Consider the following 13,820-nt stretch of genomic DNA (forward strand, 5'->3'; position numbering starts at 1 on the left):
AAAGTATCCAGTCTTTTAGAAGACACATTACCTACAAAGAGATCATGCATAATCCTACAAATTCACAGATTAAACAATTAAATAAATTACTTGATGAGGTCATCAGTTGGGACCCAAATTATGTGGATAAATTACGTATCTACTTTGGAAGATCTCCCTGTCTATATGGTCTCCCGAAAATCCATAAAGAAGGCTATCCAGTACGACCAATCGTGAATTGTATTGATCCTCTGAATTGCAAAAGTCTTGTCTCGTTCTTTAAGTGCTCTCACTGGACATTCAAGATCCTACATAAAAATTCAACAGATTTCCTGGAAAAAAATCAAGGATTTAAAAATCAAAGTCTGAATTGTTAGTCAGTTTTGACATTGTATCTCTGTTTACCAATATTCCATTAGCCGACACAGTCAATTTATTATATGAAGATTACCCTCCAGATATCGCAAAAAATTTTCGAATTTGTTATCCATTCAGGTTATTTTAGTTGGATAAACAAGTTCTACAAACAAGTTAAAGGTACTGCCATGGGTAGTCCTTTGTCTCCACCTTTGGCTAACGATTTTTTGAAACAATTCGAAGAGACTATGTTTTCATCCATTCACCCTCAACCATCTCTTTGGTATCATTATGTCGATGATGTTTTTGCCATTTGGTCACATACTGAAGATAAGCTTTCCACCTTTCTACAACAGATAAATAGCCTTCATCCTCATATCCAATTCACCATGGAAAAGGAAAATTCTGGTACTTTATCATTTTTGAACATCTTGCTTACTCGAACTTCTTCTGGTACCTTATCTACAAGCGTCTTTCGAAAGCCCACATCTACTGGCAGATACATTCATAAAAAGTCTGCTCACCACACATCTCAAAAATTTGGAATTCTTAAATCTCTAATTAATAGTGCATATAAAGTTTGCTCTTCTCCAGAAATCTTACAACAAGAACTTTCCATCGTTAAAAAGTTAATGGTATCTAATAATTACTACCTAATCAAATCCAACAGATAATTGAATCTTATGTTCCAATACCTAAGGTTTCTTCAACAGTTCGCAGAGTTCCAATCCCCTACATTCCAGGAATCTCTGAACCTATAGGTAGAATTTTAAAAAAGTACCAATTGATTCCCACTTATATTCCTACCTACAAAATTTCTTCCTTATTGCCTTCTACAAAAGATAAACTGTCATCTCTGTCTTTGGCTGGCATTTACCAAATTCCTTGTAAATGTGATGATTCTTATTTTGGACAAACTGGCCGTCCTGAAGGAAAAAAAAGAATTAAAGAACATCAATATTATATTGATTACAACAAACCTCAGAAGTCTGGGGTTTGTTGTAATCAAACCCCAGACTATAACTGCGATGTTTCTTATTTTGGACAAACTGGCCGTTCTGTGGAAAAAAGAATTAAAGAATATCATGTTGTAATCAATATTATATCGATTATAACAACCCCAGACTTCTGAGGTTTGTTGTAAGCAAACTAGCACAACATAGTATTACCACTACCCATAATATCCAGTGGGATAAAGCTATTCTCCTTCACAGATGCAGGTTCAAATACGAATGCCTCTTTAAAGAAAGTTGTGAAGTTTTTTTACACCGACCGAATTTAAATTGAAATGATTGCCTCTCTCTCTCTCGAAGATCTGGGAGACTTTTATTTTATGTAATCATTAAAAAACTAATTATCTTAAATATTAATTATTTATTAATTTCTTTCATTTCCTCGCTCGTGACAACATAGTATTTTAATAGGTGATCCACCGAATATTCATTACTTGTATTCTATTCCTATCTGTTTGTAACACTGAAGATGTACTATTAGTTTTAGTACGAAATATCTACCTTATTTATTAATCAAAGTTATTACTGTGGACTTACGTGTTGTTTTTAATAACTAGGCAACTCATTGTAAAGGTGGAGTAAGCTCTGATCACTTTCCTTAGAATTTTCCCCTGATGCAAAACACATTTCCTTTCGGGGATTTATGATGCTATGCATTAAGGTAATGGTCACTACCCAGACCAGTTTCGACCTTTATTGAGGTCGAAACAAAAAATGCAAAGCACATTTCTGCAAGGAAATGTGCTTTGCATTAGGGGAAAATTCTAAGGAATGTGATCGGAGCTTACTCCACCTTTACAACGAATTGCTTAGTGTTGCACTACGTGCAACAAACTTGACTTACTTGTCTGTTTGCTTACTTGGGAAAACGGATTAAAAACCTAGCTTATAAAATTGCTTGGTATCTTTAACATAATATATACCCAAGGTAAAAAAATTTCTACATCTTACTCTCATCCTGAGATTTTTATTTAATGAGGTCAAAGCACCTTATGGCAACTTGTTTAGGTAAAATTTATATAAGCTCTGTATTACTACACCCGTGGCATTTTTTAGGTCTGGCTCCCACTGACAAGACCTCAATAAAGGTCGAAACCGGTCTGGGTAGTGACCATTAGCTTAATGCATAGCATCATACATCTCCACAAGGAAATGTGCTTTGCACATTAGGGTAAAATTCTAAGGAAAGTGATCGGATCTTACTCCACCTTTACGAGTTGCACGACATGCAGCTGCAAACTTGACTAACTTGTCTGTTTGCTTAATTGGGAAAAATGATTAAAAATCTAGCTTATAAAATTGCTTAGTATCTTTAACATAATATATACCAAAGGTAAAAAACTTTCTACATCAATGTCAAATTCTTTTACATTTTTTTTTTATATGATTCTGCTGTTGATGCCATCTTTTCACTCCACTAATTTTTCTCAGAATTCTCATGCATGGGATCTCAAGTCTCAGACTCATAAGTTAAATTTAGTTAGAACACTGTCTTATGTATTTAGTGTTTTGACTAACTTCTCTTATTCCTTTTAAATTTATTCAGTTGGCTCCATACCAAACCAGCTTTACTCATTCCATTGTCTATTTTCATATTTAAATTGCTTTCTTCACTAAAAATTGTGCTTAAATAAATGTCTTCTATGTTCCTGTCTATTTTCATAATCTCTCTTTTTATTACAGATTTTCAAACCAAATTTTTTACAGCAGTTAATTAAGAATCCTGCAGATATGCACTGAATTTATTTAAGAGTGAAACATCATACAATGCAAAAATCTGAAATTAACATCTTCAATTTTGATATCAGGTCCAATGCCACTTACCTTGATGATGTGATACATATAGATAAATATGTTTTAATGGAACATGTGCACTAGACTGAGTTAAATAAATTTCATGGTTTACACATGTAACAAAAATTACAGCATTTCATTCAGGATCTCCAATATTTCATTCAATGTTATATGGACATCGTCAAGGAGATGCACCGTTAACTACATTTAAAACATGAATCACATTAATTAGTCATAAATCATTCATATATAAGTTATTTGTCACTTTATTTAGGAGAAAATACATAAATATTTAGAGGTTTACAATTGTTCATTTTAACTCTAACAGTGTAATACACATATACCCTACTTCAGCTGCCATCAAGACAATTCCTTTTTAATATCTTCATTTTTCTTTATTTTTTTTTATAAGCTAATATACACAATTTTGACTAATTATTATTGTTATTCATGTTTTGAATGTAGCTAACAGTCTGTCTCCCTGATAATGTCCACATAACATTGGATGAATTTTATGATGATGAATAAGAGTGGAGATAACAGTATGTACCTTTGGCTAAAACCTGATTTTAAATCTAACCAGCTTCCTGTACCTCCTTCAATTCTAACTGCTGTCTTACAATAACTGAATACAGATCATTTATTGCTTGATATAATTTCCCACTTACACCTTATATCTGTACTATTTTGAATCTTTTTTTTTTTTTTAGAACCTTATCATACACCTTTTCCAGATCTACAAAAAACTACTTCTCAACTATTGTCTTAAAGTGAAAATCTGGTACTGATAATTACATGTTCTGAAATGATCTTGTTTTTCTCCATGTTTTTCCTAACATACCTCCTATGGTTATTCTGTTGTCTATTTGCATATTTAATTTTCCATCTTTGCAAAAAAATTGTGCCTAAATAGCTGAAATATTTTGCATTTTACTTGTTCTACAAATCTTCCTCATTGAGAATTCAGCTGATGTCTTTTGTCCTTGCCTATGTTCATAGTTTGCATTTTTATAGCAGTTATTCAATTTAGTTCAATCCTGAAGGTTCGTATCAGATTTGTTTAGAGTATAACATCATCTATATAAAGTAAACTGCTGAGTTGCATATCTCCAGTTGTAATATTAGGTTTAATGCCAATATCCTTCATAATGTGATTCATCCAGATGATGAGAGTAGAGCTCTCTCTTATTTCTATACTCCAGTCAACTGGAATTCAACCTTCTAACAAGGACTTCTGAATTATGGAGTGTAACAACTATAAAACTTTCATACCTCCATATTTTTTCAACTGAAGGTGAGTTAGCTGATCTCATATGGAGGCAGCAGGGATTTTTCTCCAAGAAACATCGGCCCTTCAGAACACACACAATTTACAAACAAAAACGTCTGATAAACATGCAATCATAAGTAGATGGCGATGTAGATGATGATGGTAGTAGAGGTTCAATGTAGTGGTGGAGACTGAGAGTTGTAGTGTAGGTGTCCTCCCTCGACAAGTCTTCAGAATCCTTGGAGGTGTCACAAAATAATAATATTTAAGCACTTCTCATTGAGTATCATCTACTCTGCTGCAGCTGTCTTTCCACATTTCAGATTTTTTTTTCATACCTACGAAACTTAAATATACATCCTTGTTATATTCACACAATTTCTCAAATGTTTATCACAAGATAAAATTTGGTCCTGAAAAACCAATTTAAACAGCTATTCTCACCTTTGTTTCTCTTTTACAAATGTTTCTTAACCTCCTCTCAGATATGCTTGCATAAATCTCACCTGAAACAAACATGGAACTTACTGTGTAATTCTCTCATTTAGGTAGGTACTGTGAGAGCTGTACTTTAATTCTGAAATTCAGTCTGATTATGCAGCATAGTCACTGTGAAACATTTATACCTCCATATCCAAGCATTTTTTCAACAAATATTATCTACTCTACCACCTTCCCACATATCTGATAAATTTTTGTATTTTTTTATTCTCTATAGACATATGCCGAATTACTTGCCAGAAACTCATGCTATGTTCTTTTCTAGCACTGTCTCTAATTCTTTTATCCACAATAAAGTCCTACTCTTGTAGACACTTCCCTCAAATTTATTCCTGACTGTATTTTTATCAGATTTTTTCAACATTGTCACTTTCTTATTTTTGCTCTTTGTTTTTTTTCCCAATAATATTTGCATATCTGAATTCATATCTGTAAACTTCTCAAGCACTGATCATTTTAGAACTTTTCTATACATTTTTCTTTTTCATGAAATACTGTTTTCATCATGCTCAATTCTAGGTTGTAGTCACTTGATATTTCTGAACTTCTGTATATTTGTACTGTTGTATCCTAAACCAGTTCTAATAATTATACTATCAATAATAACATAATAAGACTTTGCCTATTTCCTGTATTCTCTCCATGATAATTTACACAACCCATTATATTGGAACATGGTGGCAGTAAATAGTCCATGCTCCAAACAGAAATCAAGAGAAATTACAGCTGCCATCTCTAATACTTCAAGGAATACTTTTTCATTACTGGTAGCTTGTGGGCTCAAAGGAACAATAATTCTCCTTTTCCAATTAACAATTTTGAAATATACTTACATTGCCATACTGAAACTGCATGCTTTAAAGAAAGCTATCTACGCATGTAGTGTTGAATACTATAGTTACTCCTTCCTACTTGTAATTTGCTCTTTTCTAAATAAATCATTTTACATGCATTATGCAAGAAGTATCTCACATGCTTTGGTCTTCTTTCTGTTAATAATATCAATTATGTTTTCAAGTATTTCTGTAATTTCATTGCAAGCTTCTACCACTTTCAATGATGCTTCTTATGTTAAGAGTGCCCATCTTCAATTTGAATTGACTTTCAGATTGTTTTTTTTTTTTTTTTTTTCATTTCTTCTGATCTTCTCAACTATAACAGAAGTGATCTTATTTAACTAAGTGACACTCCAGCAGTATTGACTTGAGTGTGTTTTAGAATCATAATATACACATATTTTAAGCCATGTACAATATGATTCTACAACATAAATGAATGTTATACTGCCTGTGGTGCCACTCCCTTAAATAAGAGCCCTAATGTTTTTACAAAGCTCCGAATTGAGAGCTCATTCATTACATTGGTGAACACCTAACCACAGGGTGCACCTTGGAGGAGGTAAGGACTGGATGTTGAGTCAAAGGCTCTACTGAGCTCTTCACATTCTTAGCAGGCTATGTAAATATATTCCCTCGAAAATGTATTTAAGTTCAGTTTGCTTAAAAATCGTGCTAAGTTAATTGTGCTTTTTCACTTTTATAACTTTTTCTTAATAAACAATCCATTAAAATATAATTAGTATAACTGAAAATATTGGCCAGGTACCTTCAAACAACTGTATCACTAATTCACAGCAAAAATTAATCATGAGCACATTCTCGTAAGTTTTAACTTTTAGAGAAATTTTCAGTTTTACTATTTATTTAAAAATGAGCTACAATAAAATTTTTGAAAGGTGTTGATATGAAGAATTTTGAGCATTGTAAAAGGCAAATTTATTAAAAAAAAAAAAAATTCAAAAAATAAATAATACAGAGGATGCCTTGGTTACAATATTTCTATTCAGATTGCTTTAGAATAACACAGGTTCAGTTTAAATGTAAAAAAAAAATTAATTAAAAAAATATCAAAGGAAATTTTATTTCTACTGAAACAAAAATGGAAGATTCATCAAGAAATAAGTATTTTAGAAATTTTCTACTATTCTATTCTCAATTCTCAGTCTATGCAGGTTTTATGGAACCTCACAATGTCTATCTCCTGTCGGTTCTCATTCAACTATATAGTGAAGCCAAAGGGCAAATGAGTGCAATGATATACCTGTATTGTTATTAGTGAAACAAACCTTGGTGCATAATAAACATGCATAAAGTGCTACAAGTGCTACATATTTATTAAGTAAAAAAAGTTAAATGATACCCAGCAGTAGTGAAAAGCTCCAGCAATCGTGGCAAAAAGACATACAAGTCCAAAGTTTGGAAGAAAAAACTGGAGTTAAAAGAATAATGGAGGTCCATTTGTTATTGTTTCTAATTACACTTTTATTTTACCTAAGCTAGCAATCCTTAATAAAATTATGAGTAAACTGTTTACACTGGAATTTGATTGCCATTATATGAGTCTTTTTTTTTTTTTTTTTTTACATGCTTCTTGTTTATGCCAGTACCTCCAGGAACCTAACCCCAGTGTAAACAATTTACCTTTAATTTTATTAACAGATGAAAGCTAGTTATGTTTACTAGTTTCGATATAAAATTTAACTCATAGAATGACATATCTTATTATATAACTAATGTGAAAGTTTAGATCATTTGTCAAAATGAAGACAAAATCAAATATCTGCAGCACACACGCACACACACAAAAATGCAAAAGCTTTTACCTTAAGAATATCTGCTGATATATATTCCAGGACTGCCACAATATACTGTGTAACCTGCATATCGATTTTATATCCTAATACTTCCTAAATAAGAAAAATAAATAAAACATTGTATTTGTTTCAAAAAAAGGGGAAAGAAAAAAAAATCATATCTGAATATTAAAATTATATTAAATCACACTACACCTAACCCTGCTATAATGTTAAAGACATAGCAGCTAGAATAGAGAATGCTGGTGCTGGTAGAATGGCCTCAAACACACGACTTATGTTTACACACAAATGTAAGGAGTATTCGAAACAAGGGAGCTGAGTTTGTTGCATTGATTGAGACGGTATACCCAAAAATAATTGGAATAAGTGAAACTTGGTTGTCTGAAGAGGAGGATGTGATGTCGGGAATAGAATTAGAAGGAGATATAATTTTCTGGAAGGATAGAAATGTGAAAAGAGGTGGGGGGGGGGTTCTGTTAATGATTGCAGAAGAATTGTGTCTGCAAAGTATGGAAGTTGGCAGTACATGCACAAAAACAGGTTAGTATATCCGATAGGATATACTGTTATAGGCCAGGAAATACAGATAATACTGATTGTGATTGCAAATTAGTTGGGCATGTTAAAAGAAGGGGATCTTGATGGGAGACTTTAATTACAGGAATATAGACTGGAAAGTGGAGATAGTGTGTAGGAACAAGGAGAGCAAATTTCCAGAATTTCTGAGAGATAAGTATCTTAAGCAGCATTTGATTGAAGCAACTAGAGGTTTTGATGTTTTGGATTGTGATAACTTCACAAGATGTAGTTGCTAATGAAGTGTTCACACTGTAAAAACTCGATGTAGCTTAGAAATACCAAAGCGCTTTGCATCGATTTTTACATAGGTCAAGTCCCATGAGAATGTTACAAAAATAACCTTGTTTGTCTCTGTATATTTTATGCTAGATATCATTGTAAATAACCCTATGGGAATTAACTGTATTTACTCCTTTAACAAGAATATTTTAGAATGTCAAAAACAAAGGCAATGTTTTGCCACTGGAACTTTGTATGATAGCGCTATATGAGGGCATAAGAAAATTGTTTACGATTTTAGTGTATGAGAAAGTTGCTTACAAGCTCTGCACATAAACACCTTCAAGTCAGTGCCTGAGAGATCTGAAAGGTTCAAACAAGTTTCCACTGCCCAGCAACATATAATCAAAAGAGTGCATGGAGGAGAACAAAGAGCAGGTCAAACTTAAAAGAAGATGAAAGAGTCATACCGAATTCTTCGGGGGTTACAACCCTTCGTGCAAGGTCTCAGAGAAGGCGTAATAAAAAGGGACTGAGCCGAGCATAAGGGAGCTTCCAGATCGGCAGAGAGAGGGAACCCAGTAGGCAGTCAAGAGAGAGTCAGCTGGTGGCAGTTGGAGCTATCGGAGTCGGCAGATAGAGGAGCCAGTGGTCCGGGCATTACGGCAAGCCTAAGCCAAAGGAGAAAGGCAGATGTAAACACCCAAAGCAGTTTTGCTCGGAAGTTTCTCCTTTCGCTGTGGGAGATCAACTTTTGCCAGAGCTGTATGAATACCACAGGTTGCAGTCCACAGCCCGATTTTTCCCAACGAGATACTGCTGATGCCAGACATTCCTGAAGGAAGCTCAAGATCTGAGATGAAAGAAGTGCCATAAAGACTTTAGTGCAAGACTCTTGACTGAATGTGCGATACAGAGCCTCTGTAAGTTCCATCCTTTTGTACATTTTCTCTTATAGAAAAGAATCAGTTTAATAGTAATAAGAAGTGTCTATAAGAGAGTCAACTGGCATGTTAGAAGTTGATATCAAATTTGTAACAATAACTTATAACTTAACAGAGAGTCAGCTAACCTCTTTGCGAGTAAACTGGAAGTTTAATAAATTGAATTTGTAAGAAGAGAGTAAATAAGATTTTGAGTTAAAGAGATTATTTAGTGTTGAAGTAAAAGGGTTCTAATTTTATGCTAAAGATTTTTATAGATGGGTAGAGAAAGCAATCTCCCTGTCGTTTGATTCATGTATATTTCATATTAATGTAAAAAAAAAGTGTTTTAATTATTTGTTAAGAGTGCTGCCTGACCCTTTATTTTACAATTCACTGTTTCTAAAAATAATCGGACTTGTGAGTGGGAAACAACTAACGCATTAAAAGCGCAGTCTAATTACTTAAGAATGACGACTGTTTATGTAAACTTTGTTGAAGGAATTTACGCTAGTGAGAGAGAGAAGGATCTACCGGACGTTTTATTGAGTCTTATGCTGAATATAAAAAAAAAACACTGGTGGCGCAGTCTAACAAATAAATTTTCCAGTGTTCATAGGCATATGACTAGTAAATACAGAAGGTGGATAAACATAGTATGCAATAGAATAAGTAAGAAAGGTTACGAGAGGAATAACGCGCACGTCTATAATTAGAGTAAAGATATTATAACAATATAACCAAAATAACACCATAATATTACAACACTGCTGCCGAGTGATCATAGGTAATTTGGAAAGTGATGAAACAAGAAAAGGTCACTGCCAAAAATGGATACATGTGGAAGTATAAAGCAGGTGATTATAGGAAGCTCTGTAGTCACTTAGCATCAGTACGTTGGATAGATGAGCTGAGCAGAAAAGATGTTGACAATGCTCACAAGGCAGTATCTGACAAAAGCAATGTATGACTGCATACCAAGAGTTAAGCGAGTAAATAGAGTAGGAGTTAAATGGATGAACAGCAAAATCAAGCAAGCTGTGCTGGAAAAGAAAATGTTATGGAGGAGGTACAAGACATTTGGTGGTGATCAGATCCATGATGAGTATAAAGTACAGGCTAGAAAGGTGAAGAGCATGGTAAAGAAAAAACCACAAAGAAAAATACAAGGAATTTTTCTGCTACATGGCAAGCAAGAGGAATAATAATAATAATAATTATTATTATTAATATGGGTATCTCTATGGAGTCAGAAGACTCATCGTGGGAGACCTAAACTATCAAAACAATATCTATCATACCTCTTCTTGAACTCATTTACAGACGAAGCACTCACAAATGAGTCAGGCAATACATTCCATTCATTCACCTCTCCAAGCAAAAGATCTAGTTCTCACACCCTTGTTAACCACACTTTTCCTTAATTTCTAGGAATGACCTCTTGGTTCCATCACTATCGCACATCTGAAATATTTCCCTTGCATCAACCAATGGCAGATTAACATTGGTAGATAGTCATGGCAGCAGACTAACAGCTGCAAAGGATGTAGTGGAATTATTGAATGAGCACAATCTCAGCATATCTCATACTGGTGTAAATGATCTGGTGCAATATATAGAAGAGAAGCAAGTATTAGGAGAATTGGAAGTGAAAGAAACAGAGGTATATCAGATGTTGGTCAGGTTAGATGTGAATAATGCTGTGGGAATGAATGACATATCACCACGTTCTTAAGGAATGTGCACCACACTTGGCTATGCCCTTCACCTGGTTATTTAATGAAAGTCTTGCAGTGGATAAGATTCCTAAAGAGTGGAAAGAAGGCAAAATAGTACCACTCCACAAGCATGGATCTAACAGTTGGATCTAACTAGCCTATAGTTGGAGACAGAAGTCTCCAACTATAGGCCAGTCTGAATAACTGCAGTTGTGGTCAAGGTGTTGGAGAGATTGATAAGGAATAGAATACAAAATTGGGTTGATGGATATAGCATTCTTTATGATGGTCAGCATGGATCTGCAAAGGGTAGGTCCTGTTTTAGTAATTTACTTGCATTTTATGATAAGGTAACAAGTGTGTTAGATAAGAGAGAATCATATGCAGCAATATCCTTGGACTGCAAGAACGTTTGATAGATTACCACATGATAAGTTAGCGTAAAAGCTGCAGAGGATGGGAAAAGATAGTATATTGGTTAGATGGATCAGAGATTGGATCTCTGAACGATGCCAGCAGGTTGTATATGATGGAGCAGTGTCTCAAAAAAGGAGGGTAACCAGTGGCATGCCCCAGGGTTCTGTTCTTGGGTCTCTGCTGTTTAACTTGTTTGTAAACAATATATCATGTGGACTGAATGGGAGTCTTCAGTTATTTGCTGATGCTACAAAGTTGGGAAGAATTATAAGTAACACTGCTGATGTTAATTCCCTTCAGGAAGATCTGAATAGAATTTTTACTTGGACAAAAGAGTGGGGTTGTAGTTTTAATATCAATAAGTGCAAGGTGTTGCATTTTGGAGTGCTGAAATATAAGGCTGTGTACTATATCGATGGTGCCGTATGGCAGAAAGTGGATGAGATTAGAGATTTAGGAGTGATGCTTGACAGCAGACTGAAGTTTAGAGGACATATTGCTAGTGTTGCAAAGGCTGCACTTCATAGTGCAGTCTTTGCAACACTAACAACACCTTTGCATTCTATATGATAATATGTCATCAGTTGAATGAACCTCCCACAATGAGTCTGTTGACTCCATGGAGAGGGTAATTATAATAATAATATCTACAAAAAAAAAAGAGAAAAACCTTTGTAACTATGTTTATAGTAGAAGCTGACCACTGTGTCATATCTTTACCTCTAATGCTCAGTCAGTTATGGGCTGTTAAATAGCCCATAATTGACTAACTCATCTATTGGTAGAATGAGATAGTGCTGTGGTTTAGTTTTGATGCACACTCCAGTGATTGACATGACATTAAAATCCATTTCCTACAGTAAAATATCAAAAATACCATCGTTTGGATGGTATTTTTGATTTTGGATTTTTGATTCATTTTAACCATCATCGTTTGGATGGTTAAAATGAATTATAACAGCTATAGTAAAAACTCCAAGAGAATCTTTCAAGGGTGGCTATCTCTCTCTATTTATTAACTAGCTGTATCTATATACTATCACTGCCAATCAACAACTTCTCACTCTGACATGACTGCTTAATAGCTTAACTTATCATACAATGTGTAGATGTACTTAAAGTGATGGCAAGAAGAAAAATAAAAGAGACTGACTTTAGAGATAACATTGTTAAGAGTGTCTTCAGAATGTCCAAGACAGGTTCTTAAACTTTTTTTTTATCCACATCCCTTTTCATCCCTGATCAGTCATGTAATCAGTGCAATCATACTTCACATTTATTGCAACAAGAAACTAAACAAATATAGACTGAAAGGCTGTCGTGTATAATAATTTCAATAGTTCTATAATAAATATTTAATTTATTCAATGTTTACTGTACCCCTAGAATCTTTTTGTGACCCACAGTTTAAGAACTTTTAGCCCATTATACAATGTAGGTGTTGAAATGGGAGTGATGATACAAAAAAAGAGAAATGTATGAAAAATTTAAAAAGAATTAAACAGTAAGATACTTTCCACGCTAAATAAAGACTCAAATACATCATCAAATTCCTGATAAGTACCCTCAAGGGAATGTATAGGATAATTATGATAGTACTACATGAAAAAGATACCATTACTTACTTCTGATCAATAATTTTCCTCCAAATTAATCTATTACATCAAGACTCCAATATTATTAAATTTCATATTTCTGTCTTTTAAAGTTTTGTTGAAAGTTTTTCCACTTGGTTATACTATAAATTAAAAATGCCAAGAAATTATATTCTTGGTTTAGTCCTTTATCCAAGTGTAAGCAAACAAAGTTTGCACCTGAAGTAATTTCAGGACTGGGCAACTCGTATATAGAGGCTAATGACTTCACATCACTTGCCTTAGTATCCCATAATGCAAAGCACATATCCTTATAGACATGTATGCTGCTATGCATTATGGGAAGGGCCACCAGACTAACTGAACTTCAACTGAAAAAGCCCATATAAAGATTCCTCTCATTATGATGAGAATCGAACCCAGGTCTTTTCCAAAAGGGCACAATGTTCTGCTGTTCTTCCAATTGTGCTATGGAAAGTAGAAGTGTTCGAAAACAAAAATTTCAGAAAATGAATGGCAAATGGTGAAATTGTCTGCAAGTAAAAAAGAAAAAAAAAAAACTCCGAAAGATACATAAAATGGCTAAGGATAAAATCATGTAGAGCGTTCCTGGCACGTATAAGGCTCATATAAATTAGAATGGATTTGCAGAGAATACTGAAGAACAAAAAGTTCAATTATATATTAAAAAAGAGCTAAACAAAATTCTTGAGAAGATTTTGGGAAGAATATAGAAGAGAAATGTCAGTGAGGTGATTAAAATATCTCAATTAAAAAAAAAAAAAAAAAAAAAAAAAAG

General features: G+C 33.7%; 1 protein-coding gene across 1 annotated transcript in view; it reads right to left on the reverse strand.

Annotated features, from left to right (window-relative positions):
- The window catches only part of Sos (Son of sevenless guanine nucleotide exchange factor), a 429,646-nt gene that overhangs the window by 351,349 nt on the left and 64,477 nt on the right, over positions 1-13,820 (reverse strand). Inside the window, exon 3 of the mRNA XM_090399787.1 lies at positions 7,577-7,660. Within this exon, the coding sequence (XP_090255913.1) occupies positions 7,577-7,660 (84 nt within the window). The remainder of the gene's footprint in view (positions 1-7,576; positions 7,661-13,820) is intronic.

This window comes from Typopeltis vanoorti, chromosome 10 (genome assembly GCF_054136105.1).
Source record: "Typopeltis vanoorti isolate ZY-2024b chromosome 10, IOZ_Tvanoo_1.0, whole genome shotgun sequence".
In the NCBI taxonomy this organism is placed as follows: domain Eukaryota; kingdom Metazoa; phylum Arthropoda; class Arachnida; order Uropygi; family Thelyphonidae; genus Typopeltis; species Typopeltis vanoorti.